Genomic DNA, 16,573 nt, shown 5'->3' on the forward strand with positions numbered 1-16,573 from the left:
CGATAACTGCCAGGTACTCGATCCCCATACTACTACGTATTGCAATATTTAAATAATGTAAAACTCTTACAGATTCAATTTCACAAAGTTTTAAAAAATAATGCATTATCTAATTTCTTTAATTATATTTTACTATTGATTATTCTGAAATACCGGAATGTGTGGTTCTAGAAACTATCGGACTCAGACGAAATTTACCGGAGATCGCCAGTGGGCCGGCGTCTTTCGCCATCTCTGGGATTTGTATATTGTGAAGAAATTAATGTCCTCATATGCAAGACATTTTGATGAAAAGATTTTTTGCAATTATTGCCCTTTTTGATCTATACTATGTATTTAAAGTACACTGTGCCTTTCATTATGTGTTTCACCGTCAAGTTATGGGGGAGCGTGGGGTATGTGAGCTAGCTCACTTTTTCTTTCATTTGTTTCACTTATCCTATTTAAAAGATATATTCATATCTCTCTATAATGAACTCAGTTGGACATAAAAAATGACAGATATCAAAAGATTCATGATATCAAGGGTTAAATGCTTAAAGAAAAGTGGTTTAGACTTGCAAATCACCTGGTCATGTCAGAGGTATTAAAGATATTTTGTTCAAGATACAGAAGTTCAACTACTTAGAATAATAATAACCTGTAGTTAATGATACCAAAATTTTATTTTTTGAAAAAGATATAACATGAATTTTTCATTTTATCTAAAAATAAAATATAATTTGTACAAAAAAAAAAAACCCATAAAAATCAATGTGTTAGGATAAAAATATTTCGGCAAGAGAAGCAACTCTTAAAGTGAAGTGAATGGAATTTTTCCACATACACTCAATGCACTGCATAGTTATGTAAAATTGGACAAATTTTACTATCGATTATCAAATTAAATCGGAAGAACACAATCAATTATATAATCGATAATTTGAACTATTAGAAAGGTTAAATTTATTCATCTTAAAAAGTATTTTAGACAGAGAATGCACCAGGATATGGATATGATTCGGCTTCAACCTCTTCACCATGCACGTTCACCATTTTGTTTACTGCCGATTAGAGTTACGTCCCTATGGTGAATATAAAAGTTAAACTTGCTCGGCTTGAAAAATAAGGGTTCAAAAATATAGCGATCTATTGTTGATAATATTTACATTTGGTTGTCGCCGATCTGGGCCTTTAAACGACGATTTTTCGATAGTCTGCTATCGTAACAACACTAGCACTACATTTACAAAATGATTTACAAACAGCATGATTAGAATAATAAAACTTGCACTATACCTTACAAAAAAAAAAAACAAGCAATAAAAATACATGTACATGGTAAAAATTCCTAATATAAAATTAAAAAACAAAACCACCACCATTATGTTTAATGAAGCAGTGATATTTATGTATGTTTAGAAACTCAAGCTGTGAAGACAAAAAACTGCATGCATGGTAAACTGTTACACAAACTGACATAAGATTATTTATGAAGTAATATAACCTTTATTGGAAATCTATGGTCAATCGCACATGCACTTATTCAACTCAATAAGGATGAGTTTCTCCAACAAATACACATGTAGAAAAGTTATTGATTAACAATTTATGTCTCTTATCCCAGGTGAGAAGGAGGGAACCTCCACCAGTCTCAAACAATGTCAGGATCTTCTGATGGAAGCCAAGACAGAGAACGCCCAGCTGAAGGGGAAACTCCAGGCTACCGAGAGTCAAGTGGAGGCCCTACAAAGGGGGAAAGAGGAGGTACGTAGTGAATTAATTAGGGGTGAAACGATACGCCTCCTTCACGGTTCGATACGTATCGTATAATTTGGTCTCGGTTCGGTTATTTTCGATACGATACATTTAAATAGTCGGAAACATATTCAACTGTTGTTTTGTTCTATCTTTAACTTATCTAGTCAAAAAAATTATATGTAGAATGGATATAATACATAGATTTTATTGATTTGTCTATTAAAAATTATTTTAAAAACTTTATGTCCACAAAAATTTACGTTTTTGGAATAATTATAAAGAGAAGCATGTTAATACCTTATGCCAAACCCGACTGAATGACGATCCCGACCGAAAAACGAACCGAACCGAAAGTAGAGATTTTGTACCGTGTATCGAACCGAGAAAAAATACCGCGGTGAACCGATACCGCGGTGAACCGGTTCACTCCTAGAATTAATAGAGGCCCTACAAAGGGGAAAGAGGAGGTACGTAGTGAATTAATAGAGGCCCTACAAAGGGGGAAAGAGGAGGTAGGTAGTGAATTAATAGAGGCCCTACAAAGGGGAAAAGAGGAGTAGGTAGTTAATGAGTGGGCACCCTAAAAAGGGTGAAAGAGAAAGTAGATAATGAATGTGTGGAGGCCATACAAAGGGGGAAAGAGGAGGTATGTCCTTTCTCCTTGGTTGACAGCTGAATTCACTTTGGTTCTCCCTTTCCACCTATGGATTTCTTCTTTTTAATTCCATAGCCTTTCTTAATGTCTTTTGTTGGTATTATAGTCATATTAATTTTTTTTTAATTGATGATGAATTGAAGGATTACGGATTACGGACTGGTGCCTTTTAAGGTACACAATGTGGATACTACTAGCAACACTTGGAAAACTGATTTCTTGTTGACTTTTTTTCACACAGTAAAATAGTGCACTCAAGGGAACATGATGAGACAAAGAGTTCATTTTTTTTTTTTTTTTTTTCTTATCATTCATAATACTCATCACTCTATATATTTGATGACTTTAATTATTCCTGAATTTTTGTCTCCAATCACAAGATTGTGATCTTCATCAACACTGAGTCCTCCTTTACATGGGTGCTGTATGTAACGGATAAAGTTACCATCACAGTCTATGATGTGGACAATGTCATTTGAGGTGTCACTTATCAGTATTTGAGTATTGACATCTGTAGCAATGTGGTATGGTGTAAATTCTCTATACTTTGATTGCTTGGAGAGGTTGCCGGTATACTTGAATCGTAATCCCCCAGATGAATCCACCACAACAACTATTTCCCCAGCTTTGTCAGCAACACAGATGTCACCATTACCATTCTCAGTCAGGAGAAGCTCATCTGTAACTCCAGTAGAAAGCAAAGGTTGTCCCTGACTGTCATACTGAATCTTCTGAATCTCTGTTGTCCCAGTGTACCTCATCACTCTACTCTGTTTTCTATCCATAGATCGCATGCTCACCAGTAGTTCTCCATTTGCTGTATAATGAAGTCCAACAGAATACCAGCCAGGTGTGCTGAAATAAACCTTATCTTCATTTTTAATAGAAATGTGTATGTCTTTATCATGCGTCATAGCTGAAGCAAACACTGGTTCCACCGGTTCATCTGGTTCCTGTTGAAATTTGATCGCCAGTGCTCTCACATCGATCTTTGTATGAATTGTGTTTAAAATAGACCCTGTCTTGTCTACCTGCTTTATTGTTTTGTTATCTCCACTGGTCAAGATCTTATTTTTCCCCACACACAGTACTCTCCAAAGCTCATGCCCACAACCATATCTCTTACTGCGTTTATCGTGGTATCCATAAGGGCTTGGTATGGTGTGTTGCACCACAGGATCATTCAACATTTTCAGCATTCCAGGCTTTTTCTCCAGGTTATCCTCAGTCTGCAGAAAACCAAAAATTTCAACAATCTGGTCTTGATTAAAAATACCAGGTCGTAATCTTGGACAACTTGGTAGCTCTAGGCCTTTTCGGAGATCCCAATTACTTAATTTATAGTTAAGTAGGGCTGTGGCATCATTACCTTTCACAGTATCTTTATTTTTTTGAACAATTTGATTGATTTCTTTTTCAGCCAAAGGCTGTCTTTCATTGTATGTTCTTATAGCTTCTGTTTTCTGCTTAGTTACTTCATTTTTAAGTTGAGTGCTTGTTTCACGTACAGCTTTGCAAATTTTATCTTCATGTTTTTGTATGGTGGTCAAGACTTTGTCAAACTCTTTTGTACTCCAGTCTTTTTTTCGGTATTTTGGACCAATTGTACTTTCTAGTTCTTCTGTGTTAGCTATTATGTGTTTCTTTTTTTCTTGGAGAATATCATTGATGTCGCTAAGTTTATGTATTGTGTGCAAACCCGTTTTACACTGAATACATATTGGTATATCACAATCTCGACAGTATGTCTCGCATCGGTTATTCATGTGTGAGGGACATATTGGTAGAACAAAAGAGTGTTTTTTCTTTGAACTGTATCCAACAACTTCATGTTTTCTTGAATCATCTGCCATATGATTTGTCATACATGAAAGGCATAGATCTACATTGCAGAGATTGCAGTGGTGTTTTACAGGGTTTGGACACAACTGACAACAAATGATGTCCTGTCCCGGGGCAGTAGCCATATCTATTGTTATCTGGGATTAGAAAAAAATCATTTTTACCTGGGAGTGGTTAAAGTAGAAAGTAATGATGCAAACATGGAATTTCTTAGAATTTTTAATTGTCATAATAATTGATGCATATGCATACAACTTCTTTCGACACTCAGTTATGTTGTACCTTAAGGAGGTCAGTTATACAAACTCAAAAATTAAAAAATTACATACATTAGCAGAGCAATTTTAAAGAAAAAAGATATTTTCAGTGCACATGAAAAAGTATTTAAAATTTTACATTATTGGTTCAGCATTTAATCAATATTAAACATTGAAAGACTTGATAACATACTCACTATTTCTTTTCAATTCTCTATAAAATTCAACTTTTTTTTTCTTTCGTTTTAAGCTGGTGGAATGAATTTTCTGGATCATTCAAAATACTTTAATTAATATCCTTGAGTTTAGTCAGTGGATTTAAATTTTCAAAGCTTAAAACTGAATCATCATTACAGATATATAGATAAGAAATATGAGTTAGTCATGCATAAACCAGACATTTAAAAGATGGTCTGTTCCCTATTTTCAAGTTTGTTTAACTCCTTTTCGCTCACCTGAGCCAGAAGCTCAAGTGAGCTTTTCAGGTCAAAATTTGTCTGTTGACTGTCATTGTCGTTTTCTTTCTTGTCATAAACTTTTCACATTTTCATTTTCTTCTCGTGAACCACTGGGCCAATTTTAACCAAACTTGGCAAAGAATATCCTTTGCTAAAGGGGATTCAAAATTATTCAAATAAAGGGTTACAGTCTTATAAGGGGAGATAATCAATAAATAATGAAAATTAGGTTGGTGTATTTAAACAATCTCCTTCTCAAGAACTAGTTTGCTAGAAAAGATGTAACTTAAGTGAAATGTTCTTGACATAATGTAGATTCAATTTTGTTGATACAGTGACCCAAATGGGTAGGTGATGTCTGTAGAAATATATAAGGAAATGTCTTTAAAAATCTTCTTCTCAAGAACAGAAAAGCAATAATTGTTATAATTTCAGTCAACAGAGGCATCCTAGGAAGTCTAGAGTCAAATCTTGTATATACATGTAGTTGCAGAACTGTAGCATTAAATGGTTTTATATTTTTAAAATTGTTCTTTGATTATAACGTTAAAGATCCTGCTGTGCACAAAAAAAGGTGCAATTCATGGCACAAGATTTTCTGTGCACTGTTAGGAACTATATCTCCACTTTTTCTGCAGTGGTTAATCCGCATCTTTTACATTCCTTAAGATATGATATTTTTTGATTAAATACAAAGTGTATGTTCATTATTTTTTTTGATAATTTCATTCCAGGCAGTAAAAAGCCTGCAGACTGCTGAGTCCACAATAGAGACTTTGAACCAACAGCTCGCTGAGATGGGGGCTTCAGACAGTCTCAACAGAGCTCGAGTTGAACATGAGCGAGTTTTGTCAGGAGTTCAGCAGAAACATGACAAGGAAGTCAAAGTGCTCAAAGAGAAGATAGAAGATCTCACAGATAAACTCAATGATTCGGTAATTATTTTACTTTTGCCAACATTAGGGGGACAACTTAGAAATGGAAAAATTAGTCTGTTATAAGAGATATTATCTCAGACTTACTAGAAGTTTCTTTATAATACCGTAAATCTGGAATTTTTTATGTCGATTTTATTTTGCGAATTAGGGTCAAAATGCTGTTGATTAATTTTTATGTTTCCAAATTTTGCGAATGACCACTGCATTGTTTTCATTTTCTTAATGGTGATTTATTTTTAAGAAAAATATTTTTGAGAATGCAATGAACTCGCAAATTTGCTAAAAATTTATCTACAGCAAAAATTTCCAGATTTACGGTATACATGTATTACAAGTGTGTGAATAAAGATTGGAACTTGATTTTTTCTTAACCCTGTGAAATGAAGAAAAATAAAAAACTAAGTTTTTCTCAAGGTTTTAAATAGAAGACTGGCACATAACATGTGCAATCATTTAAGATTAATATGGGTTATTCTCTTACATAAACTAGACTCAAAAATTGAATACTCATTTTTTATATTCATTTTTTACAGAATGCAGAGAACTCAACTTTGAGACAGAAACTGAATGAGAGTTATAAAGAAGCAGAGAACTCGCAGATCTCACGAGCTGAGACCATCAATCGTCTGACTCACAGCCTGGAAGATTCCCAGAAACAATGCAGGATGCTGCTAGAGTCAGGTATGTATAGAAAAGAAAAGTTTAACAAAGATATGTTCCTGTTTAGATTTAAATTATGCTGAGTATAAATAGGCGTATTATTAAGCATTTAATTTGAGATGGAACCTTTTTTTGTTAATTAGATAGCGATAAGAATATCTGATAAACACTCATATTTTTCTATTGAATTTATTTAATGATCAAGAAGATAATAGGTATTGTGTTATTGTAAATTTAGGTGCATTTTATGAGAAAAAAAAGAGAATGTTGATAATTTCTCCATTGTAGCCTCCTCACATGAAGCAAGTCAATTGAAGATCCAGCTACAGCAATGTACAGCATCTAAAAAAATTGCTGATGAAATGATTCTCTCTTACCAGGTGATAGTATCAAGACTTTTACAATGAATATTTACTCCATCCATGCCACACACCCCTTCTTTGGTGAACAATTTTGAATTCTATTTTCAATTAATTCTATGAATATCCTACCCCCCCCCCCCAAATAAAAAAAAAAAAAATTAAAGATAGAGTATTATACTGAAAGACATGCATGGTTTCTGTCTTGAATATATTAATTATGTTTGTGCGAGGGTAAGAAAATGTGATAGAGGGCGAGGCTTGCCGACTGTTGTCTAAAGCAGAATGTTGTCTAATCCAACCAATTTCTATTGAAACAGATATCAGGTGTCTTGAATCAATTAAACAAGACTCAGTGTAATAAATTTTTTTTCAATTGTTTAATTTTGTAAAATACTTTGTGGTTGGTTAATAGACAGATGTTTGAAGCAATAACTAAATAAAAATTTAACGAGAGGGAAGGATTTTTTAAAATTATTTTTTAATCCTAACATCCTTTTAGTAATATAATGACTCAAAAACAAAACCCTAAGCTTGAACTTTATAACAAATTTCATATATAATGCAACAACATATTAAGACATAAGCCTCAAACAAAATTCATAAATTGCATAAAAATGGGTATTATTACTGTAGAACACTAAATTTTTGCGGAATTTTTAATTTAAAGACACACATCCTCCTTATTAGCAAGACAATATTTTTACAAATTGTTGTTTCTGCTCTATATAATCATTAGGTATTCTAACTAAGACTTATATATGCGAAGATAATATTTTCGCAAGCACACTTTCTTGCTTAATTACTGTAGAAGTACTTTTTTCCCATGGTATTATTTTACGCTATGTACGCAGTCACAAATTTTCTGCGGAAATTTGTCCAAGCTTACTAAATATAAATGTAAGGCATATAGTAACAGTCTGAAAAATCGATGTAATTTTCAAACCGCTGAATAAATAGAAATTGTGATTCCCAGGAATTATGACTCTGCGGAAAAAAGTACGTCTACAGTACTTGAAAATTACCTTCTTACAAATAAATGGTGATTTACAGTATCATCTTTGTTAATGCTAATTTAATCATGTTCGATTACAGGAGGAGGTTAAGGACTTGAAAGAGCAGTTGAACATGTTTGAGGCGGCGTCTTGTCTGGGCGTGCTCAGTCAGGAGACCACAAGGGAGACAATTCATGACGACTCTATGATGGACCTTGGAATCAAGAAAACTATTGACTTTGATGAAACTCCAGAACCTATTAAGTAAGGGAGAACAAAATTATTTTTTTTTTTTTTTTTGGAGATGCATTTAATTTCTAAATGGTCAGTGTTTGTGAAAATGCAAAATTTTGTTGGTTTTAGAGGCATGATTTTCTGGATAACTTCTATGAAACACAAAATTCAAGGATAACATAAGTTATTGTTTTAAGGGTTATAAATAGAATTCATGAAATCCTTAAACATTTGCTTCTCATAAACATTGATAATTCTACAGTATTATAAATTGAATATCACCAAAATTGTCCTTGCTAAAAATATATTTTAATGCAATAGTTTTGTAAAACACTTTTTGATTGGGTAATGCACTGATGTTTGAAGCAGTAAAACGAGCATTAACGAGCATGAAAGCTTTTTCATTGTGACGTCATAATAGAGTGATGCAAAAACACAATGCTCTGTGACATATTTCTTGTAACAAAATTCATCAAAATAAGACATAAGATGTTTACGCTTACGCGTTGCCGGTAAAAATCAGTTTGTGACCCTTAAATCAGCATTAACGGTCGCAAATACCAAATTAGAAGATAGTTATTCCCTTATTCAATTGAGAAATTAAATAGATAATTTTATTTACAAGGTGTCAAATATCGTTTATATCATTTCTGTCATACCTTATTATAATATGAAAAATGTTAATAATTTAATGTATATTTTTCTGGTGTACAGATTCAGTTCTGTGCCAAAAGGAGCAGAGTCTCAAGATCTGGTGACCAATCTAAAAATAGAACTTGAAAGATGTCTTCTTAGCAACAAGGAAAAGAGAATCCAAGTGACCAAACTGCAGGAGGAACTAAGGACTTGTAAGAAGGATCTAGAGGAGTTCCGAATGCGCTGCGAAAGAGCCGAGAAATCAGAAAAAGATTTGAAGGTACAGTCATATTCTAGTCGTATTTGAAGGGACAATAAAATCACATGTATAACTTCCAACCACAAATTTTTTTATGTACTTTAAAGAAAAAAGAATACTCAAAAAGTTTTACTAACATCTTCGGAACTCTAAAATACTTATTGTTGTATGATTTGGCATACTTTTAATATCATTGATAGTTTACTTGATTTGTAATTCATGCAAACTCTTGCTGCTTTATGAAACTCTACATTATATAAGTAAATAATATTAAATACCTAAATTAATTTATGGCTTTATCTCTTTATCTACCGGTATTTATATTCTGTATCAACATGTATTAATAGTCTTTATCTATTTATAGTCTGTATCTATTTATAGTCTGTATATATTTATAGTCCAAGCTCCAGGAGTGGGAGGAGTTAGTGAGGTCTGATGACAAAGTGTCAGCTGTGGAGGCCCGCCTACAGAAGGACATCAAGAACCTCAAACAGGAGAAAGAGGTCCTCAGTGAAGATGTAGAGGTAAGGAAGGGGCCTGGGGGCCTCAAAAGGGGAAAGAGGTCCTCAGTGAAGATGTGGGAGCCTCAAAAGGTAGAAAGAGGTACTCAAAGAGGATGTGGAGGTAAGGGAATTGGGTGGGGTGAGGGTTGATTGTTAATACTGTACAGTACAACGGTTATGATGTTCAAGAGGTCCCCATTAAAGATGTGGAAAAATGGGGTTTGAAAGGGGTGGAGTTATAATTATTATTATTAAATAATCAGGAATATTGGTGATTTCTGATTGGTTTAGATGCACTTTCCTGTGATGTACATATACCTCAGAGTGAGTTCACCTCAATAAAGAACCTGGTCAGGTATTGGTTAACAATGGCCTATGGCTTGGTCAACATATACCTGACCAGGACCATAAAATCATTAATAGACCAAATTTAAGTCAATAATTGTGTGATACTGTACAATAAAACATGGGTATAACATTCAAGAAGTTCTCGGTGAGGATGTGGAGATAAAGAGGGGACCTGAGGAGGGAAAGAGATTTAGTTATTGGTACATTTTTCATCCAGGATGCATGGGAAAAGGAGGAATGATTCTATTAATGATGCTCTGAGTTCTCAGAATTTATTAGGCAACAAGACCTCTAATCATTAATATTAAATATGTGTTCTTTTGCTGACAATTAAAAGATGACCAGTCCATTCAATCTCCAAATCCTCAGTAAAATTGTCTTGTGTTGCAGGACTTGAAGAAGAGGTTGGAGGAGGTGGCGTCTAGTGAGGAGAAGTTGTCGGAGATAAACCAGCAGTTAACTCAGCAGATGTCTCAGATGGTCCGCGAGTACGACCAGGACAAACGCGAGGCGCTCGATCGGTGTCAGCGAGCCTGCGAGTCCGTACACGAGACAGCCAAGGAACAGCTGAGACTTCACATGATTGACGAGTTTACGGCAGAGAAGACCGGTCTGATCACCAAGTATGAGAGGGAATGCACACAGCTAAGGTACTGTTAATTCACATGTTTTTCAAGGGTGTAATTTTTTAGGTTTTAGGGGAAAATGTTGGGTTTGTTGGAACTTGATTTGATGGTTGAAAAATGTTAAGTTGTAATGCATATGAAATTTTACATTTCTTGGTTGGTTGTGGTCGTAGATTTGTGTTTTTCCATACCTGGAAAACAATGATAATAAAGCTCCAGGAAAATAGGAGATTTCACAGTTTGAACATCAGGAGGAGATAACTTGTGAATTTTCTATTCTGTTCTTTTTATTACAAGTAAAGGGTTAATGTATTACCTTTCATTGCGAAAAAAATATTCATAACATAATGCTTCTTATTACATCTCTATACTTCAAGGTTTGCCTGCATTTTTAGAAAAAAAGGTTTTGCATGACATTTTTTTTCTATTTCAGAAATGATTTGAATTCAGCCTTACATGAAGTGGATCAGGTCAAACAATTGTATGTCAAGGTGTGTTCTGAGAAGGACCTTTTGGAGGAGAAGATGAAGAAGGAAAATGAAACTGAAACCTTCCAGAAATTACAAGAGGTGAGCATTCATCTAAGGTTAATTTGTTGTTATATCACTCACATGTATCGTAAGTTTGTTTTATTGTAGATCAGTATGTAAAAATGTCCTTTGATGATCATTATTGTAAAAAAGTTTATTTTGGGCTATTGGGGTCAGCTAGTAAAAGTTGAAGAAAATGTTTGTACATGTACTGTAATATTCACACATGAAAAGAAAACTGAAGCTTTTTTATCAGAACTTTGTTATTTTTACCAAACACTACTGATTAAACTTTTTAAAAAAAAAAAACATATGCCTTTAGCATGTAAAATATTGGTTCATCTTAATTATGGTAAATATAAGGTATATCTTGGGAGTATTTATAATGACCTGTAAATGTTGAAAAATAATTTTCTCCTGTGTTCGTATATTGTAGTTGAGAGCAGAACTGATCAGTGAGAAAGATCAGGCTGTGGAGAAAGTGAAGGAAGAAATGGCAGCAGACAAGGAGAAAATCAGGTCAGAGGTCACCGAGTCACTAAAGAAGAAAACAGAAGAGGACATCCAGAAATTACTGGAAACCAAGGTAATGTAAAAACAGAAACTACTGGAAACCAAGGTAATGTAAAAACAGAAATTACTGGAAACCAAGGTAATGTAAAAACAGAAATTACTGGAAACCAAAGTAAAATAAAAACCATAAATTACTGGAAACCAAGGTAATGTAAAAACAGAAATTACTGGAAACCAAGGTAATGTAAAAACAGAAATTACTGGAAACCAAGGTAATGTAAAAACAGAAATTACTGGAAACCAATTAAAGTAATGTAAAAACAGAAATTACTGGAAACCAAGGTAATGTAAAAACAGAAATTACTGGAAACCAAGGTAAAAACCAGAAATGGAGAGGTTAAGCAGATGACCGTGTATGTCTACGTGTACGAGTAGCTAGGGAAATTTATCATCAGTTTTGCATACTGCGTAATTCTAAATGTTGTACACAACGTGTAGATTTGCAAGTACATGTAGGTGAGAACTTGTAGCTTCTTAAACTCGAACAACAGAATAAATATTTTTCAGCTGGTGTTTGGTATGAAGTTCAAAATTTATTACATACATCCAATGTATCTCTTTTATTTCAAGTCATATATTTATTTGATACAAATGGATTTTAAAGTGCCTTGCTGAAATGACATTTTACACATACTGGTACACGTGCAGTTTGTTAAACAGAACACGACATTAGTTAAGCGTACATGTAAAATCACTTCTAGGTTTACATGTACAAGTAAATGTACATGATCAAATGCTTAACCTGTCTAATAACTGGAAACCAAGGTACAGTAAAATTCAATGGCCATGCACTACAGATTGTTCTTAAATAGTGTATTTGTATTCTGCATAATGAATTGATTTTTAGTTGTGAAGTATAAGATAAAGGGCGATTTTGAATCACCTTTTGTAGACATTTATTAGAGCTGGGTATCGCGACTGAAAAATTGTATCGCGATATATTGCAATATTATATTTTGTATTGCAATATATCACAATATAAATTTTTTTAATAAATTTTGATTTTAATCAATGTCAAATGAAAACACAAACTCAAATTACATGTATTCTCGAGTTGATATTGCAACTGCCTGGTCGCGTTGTGTCGGCGCAAGTGGCAAGCTAAGTTTTTTATGGCACAACTTGACGAATCAAGTTGTAATTTGCAGATTCGGCTTTAACATGAAGAGGTTTCATGTAACAGTTGTCTTTTCGTTTCTGACAGAGATATGTCTCTCGTTTCTGATCACACTTCACGTCGCTTGCCGCCATATTTTACCTTGTAAAGGGCAAATAACTCTTTTTATAACAATTTATAGCATATCGAACCCGAACCGGTATTCACAAAAAAATACCGCGATACGTATTGTGAAGAAAAAAATCGGGATACACCGGTTAACCGGTAATATCGCACAGCACTAACATTTATGATATTTTTACTTTGCTTGGGTTATATTTTTGTCTCATAAATGTTAAAGTAATAAGACCTGAGTAATTATTGATGTTTGTAATTTCATGAAAAAGGTTTAAATTTTGACATGTTCATTTTACAATTCATTTGCAAAGATAAGATGATGGGTTTAAAGAGCTCAGTGCACAATTAGCTGGTTAATGATACCTGATATACCCAATCTATGTACTGTAATTTACACAATGACTATTCCATGCATTTAATGGACAAATGCAGATTGTTTTAGTTCTAGTACTGGATGTATATTCACGTCAATTTGCCCTTTAATAAATTTTATTCTCTGAGTCGGCTAAAAATGCCCACATATTAAGAAGTGAAAAGGAAAATGAAACTTGAAAAGTTTGGTAAGAAACAATGGCTGTTGAAAGCATTCTGAAATTTTCTGAAAGATGCAAGTTACTACCGTATATACTCGCCTATAAGTCAGTTCGCCTATAAGTCGGTTGTATTTTTTTACGTTATTTTGGTGGGATTTGCTATTGACCCGCATATAAGTCTGTACATTTTTTGCCAAAATTGGATGCAAACTTCAAGTAAATCAATTTATGTTTTAACCTGGTTTCAATAAATATTTTTCAAAGTGACTAATATTTAATCTTAAATTATTTTTAGAAAGGCAATGCTCACTAAAAATACAAATAAAATATGTAAAATCTTGTACTTATACATGTTATATGTATAATCTAAGAATACAAAAATTATCATATATTATATCAAGACATTTTCTTCGATAATCGTCGGAAATGCAAATAAAATGCTAAATTTCAGCCTCCAGAAAAATATCTCTTTATGACTCGCCTATAAGTCGGACATAGAGTTTTAGACCAATATTTAAGTCCCAAAATACCGACTTGTAGGCGAGTATATACGGTTTATATTGGGAAATTTTCGCCCCCATTTTATTTCGCACAACAACCTCAAATGCTTAATTCACCCCCTCCCACACCCCCGAACCATCCAGCTGGCCCAACCCCAGATGTCGGAGGCTTCAGACTTGTTGGTAATACTGTCATCCAGAATATTTAAATGCTTTTGGACTTATGGAGTTTAGCTATTTGCAGGTGACCTATTTTCCTCACAGACAAACATAGAGATTTTAAAATCTTTATGATGATTCAAGAATTTAACTTTATTTAAATTTATATATACTGGTATATGTTTTTTGAACTTAAATATTCAAACACTTGGTTGCCATCCAAACATTACACTTGGTTTACAGCCACACACATACATTTAGATAGAGGTATGTACCTGTATACAGATGGGCGTACGATTGTAAGTTGTCAATGTTCAATGATAAATGTGACTCCCCTCACACAATGTTACTCCGATTAAGAAGATGAGGTCTCTACTGACAAACCCTCTGTCATTATCACAGTACACAGGACAGATGAAAGATATCAGGGGTTTTAATTCGTGACTGATAAATAAAATAATTTACTGTGCATCTATCTAATCAAAACGATATGTTCCATTGGCTTATTTTTAATATGCTCATCTTAGAGATAGGAGATTTAAAAAGATTTCATTTGAATTTGAGGCATTTAACACATTATGGGAAGGATCAATATACAGTGATCATACAAGAAGGATTTATTGAATATAATGGGTTTACACTTGCTTTGATAGCTGTAACTTAGGTTTAAAGACACCCCACATCTTTTCTTTTTACCGTTTTTAGGAACAGATCAAAGATTTCAGTCTGAGGGGGGAGGAAACTTGTATTCAAAATCCCCCCCCTCCAAAAAAAAAAATCGTAATGCCTTTGTCACAGCTCATATACAGTTAGATTTATTTGAGAGTGGTGGAATTAAAAGGTTGACTTTTTTTATCAAAATCATAATGAATATTGATAATTGATAATTAAAAACAAAAAGTTTTCTTAAAATTCTGATTTGACAAATATGTTTCAGTGTTTGCTATCTGGTCTTTTTATAAATTATATTTTTTAGCTTATTTACTTTTCAATTCTCTTAGAATTATGTCATTTTAATGTTTATACTACTTTAATTTTTTTTATAAATTATTTTTTTTAACTTTTAATATTCAGACAGAATACACTTAGTACGAAATACACAATCCTTAAACTGACCCCATTTAAATTAAACTGCCATGAATATGAAATAAATCTGCGATCATCAACTGTATAGCTTTAACACACCTCACATATCTCCACTGATATTTTTTCATGTGCAATTCCTGCATTGTTAATGAGTTTAAATCTGTCTGTAAAGAACTGGAAGGTATTTAATCAGTCCAGTTCTAGTAAATTCCTGTCACAGATTAACAATGGATTAAATTATTAACTTTGGTGGGATAGAATTTGACAAGCCTGCATGTCTGTATTCCACGGTTGATGATGCTGGTTTATTGCATTGAAAATTCTACTATTCTACGAAACGGAAATTTTTTAAATCCCTGTCTGAATATCTGTGACATTTGGCCAAGGCTTACTTATAGAACAGAATGTTTGAGTGCATTGTTTAAAAGGATTGTAAATGCATACCATTTCATGCTGTGTCTTGCTTAATTAGGATTTGCAGTTTAGTGCATTAGGAGTGAATGAATTTACTTAAGTGATTGACCACTTCAGTGAACTTTGACCTGGGTTACTGAACTCTGACCCGTGTGATTGAACTCTGACCTTGCAGAATTTTAGGATTTATTTTAAGTTATTGAAAAAAAAATAGCCATTTCTTGTGAAGATGGATGAGATTTATAAAAGGTAGAATGCCATAAATTCTTATATATATATTTTTAAAGAATTACCTAGGTGTGACCAGTTTGATTTGATTTTGTATTTCCTTCATGGAATGTGGTTATTTGAACTTTTATAATATTAAGGACACGCCATTCAATCTAATGTGACTGTATTATTTATTTGAATTGTACAATAATCAAGTGATGAATTTTAAGCTCAAACTTTCCTGAATATGTCTAACAGCATAGAATGAAGAATGTCAAATGTAGCAAGAAAAGATGGCTTTCATTTCCTCATTTTATTATTTTGAGAAGCCCAATATAAGAGTTGTATACTTTAGAAAAATAATTTTGATGAAAACATTTCAGTTCTCTATTTTCTGAAATTTTCAGATTGCTATGTGTAAGATGGAGTGGTTTGAGGAGCAGCGGTCCTCTAAACAGGCGGCAGTGGACAATGCGGTCAAACTGACGGAGGCCGAGTGGAGGGCGAAGTTAGAGACGGCTGTGGACACAGAGGTGGAGTCCAGGCTCCAGGAAGGTGAGAGAATCGTCTTAATATTAAGGAATTAGATTCTGTGACAGGTGAGGAGAAACAAACCACAGCAGGATTTGAACCCTGGCCCCCTTAATACCCAGGTGCTGTTCATAATGAGCTTTCTTTCCCATTGAACCCATCTGACCACCACATTTTTCCTTCCTTAATGGTCTTCCTTCACCTGTCACTTCCAGCGCAATGCCACAATACAAAGCACCAAATAATACTGGAGAGAAAGAGCTTGGACCCTTGAATCTCCAGTCAGGTGCTCT

General features: G+C 33.6%; 1 protein-coding gene across 1 annotated transcript in view; it reads left to right on the forward strand.

Annotated features, from left to right (window-relative positions):
- The window catches only part of LOC134241004 (centrosomal protein of 152 kDa-like), a gene marked incomplete at its 3' end in the record, with an annotated part of 33,608 nt that extends 17,304 nt beyond the window's left edge, over positions 1-16,304 (forward strand). Inside the window, exons 8-18 of the mRNA XM_062723097.1 lie at positions 1,607-1,746; positions 5,687-5,887; positions 6,424-6,571; positions 6,839-6,930; positions 8,005-8,168; positions 8,853-9,054; positions 9,432-9,557; positions 10,275-10,534; positions 10,944-11,079; positions 11,477-11,626; positions 16,157-16,304. Coding sequence (XP_062579081.1) covers positions 1,607-1,746; positions 5,687-5,887; positions 6,424-6,571; positions 6,839-6,930; positions 8,005-8,168; positions 8,853-9,054; positions 9,432-9,557; positions 10,275-10,534; positions 10,944-11,079; positions 11,477-11,626; positions 16,157-16,304 — 1,767 coding nt within the window. The remainder of the gene's footprint in view (positions 1-1,606; positions 1,747-5,686; positions 5,888-6,423; positions 6,572-6,838; positions 6,931-8,004; positions 8,169-8,852; positions 9,055-9,431; positions 9,558-10,274; positions 10,535-10,943; positions 11,080-11,476; positions 11,627-16,156) is intronic.
- Positions 16,305-16,573: the final 269 nt, after the last annotated feature.

The sequence above is a fragment of the Saccostrea cucullata genome, unplaced genomic scaffold, assembly GCF_032062105.1.
Source record: "Saccostrea cucullata isolate Sc308-1 unplaced genomic scaffold, CSIRO_AGI_Scuc_v1 ctg4804, whole genome shotgun sequence".
Taxonomy (NCBI): Eukaryota; Metazoa; Mollusca; class Bivalvia; order Ostreida; family Ostreidae; genus Saccostrea; species Saccostrea cuccullata.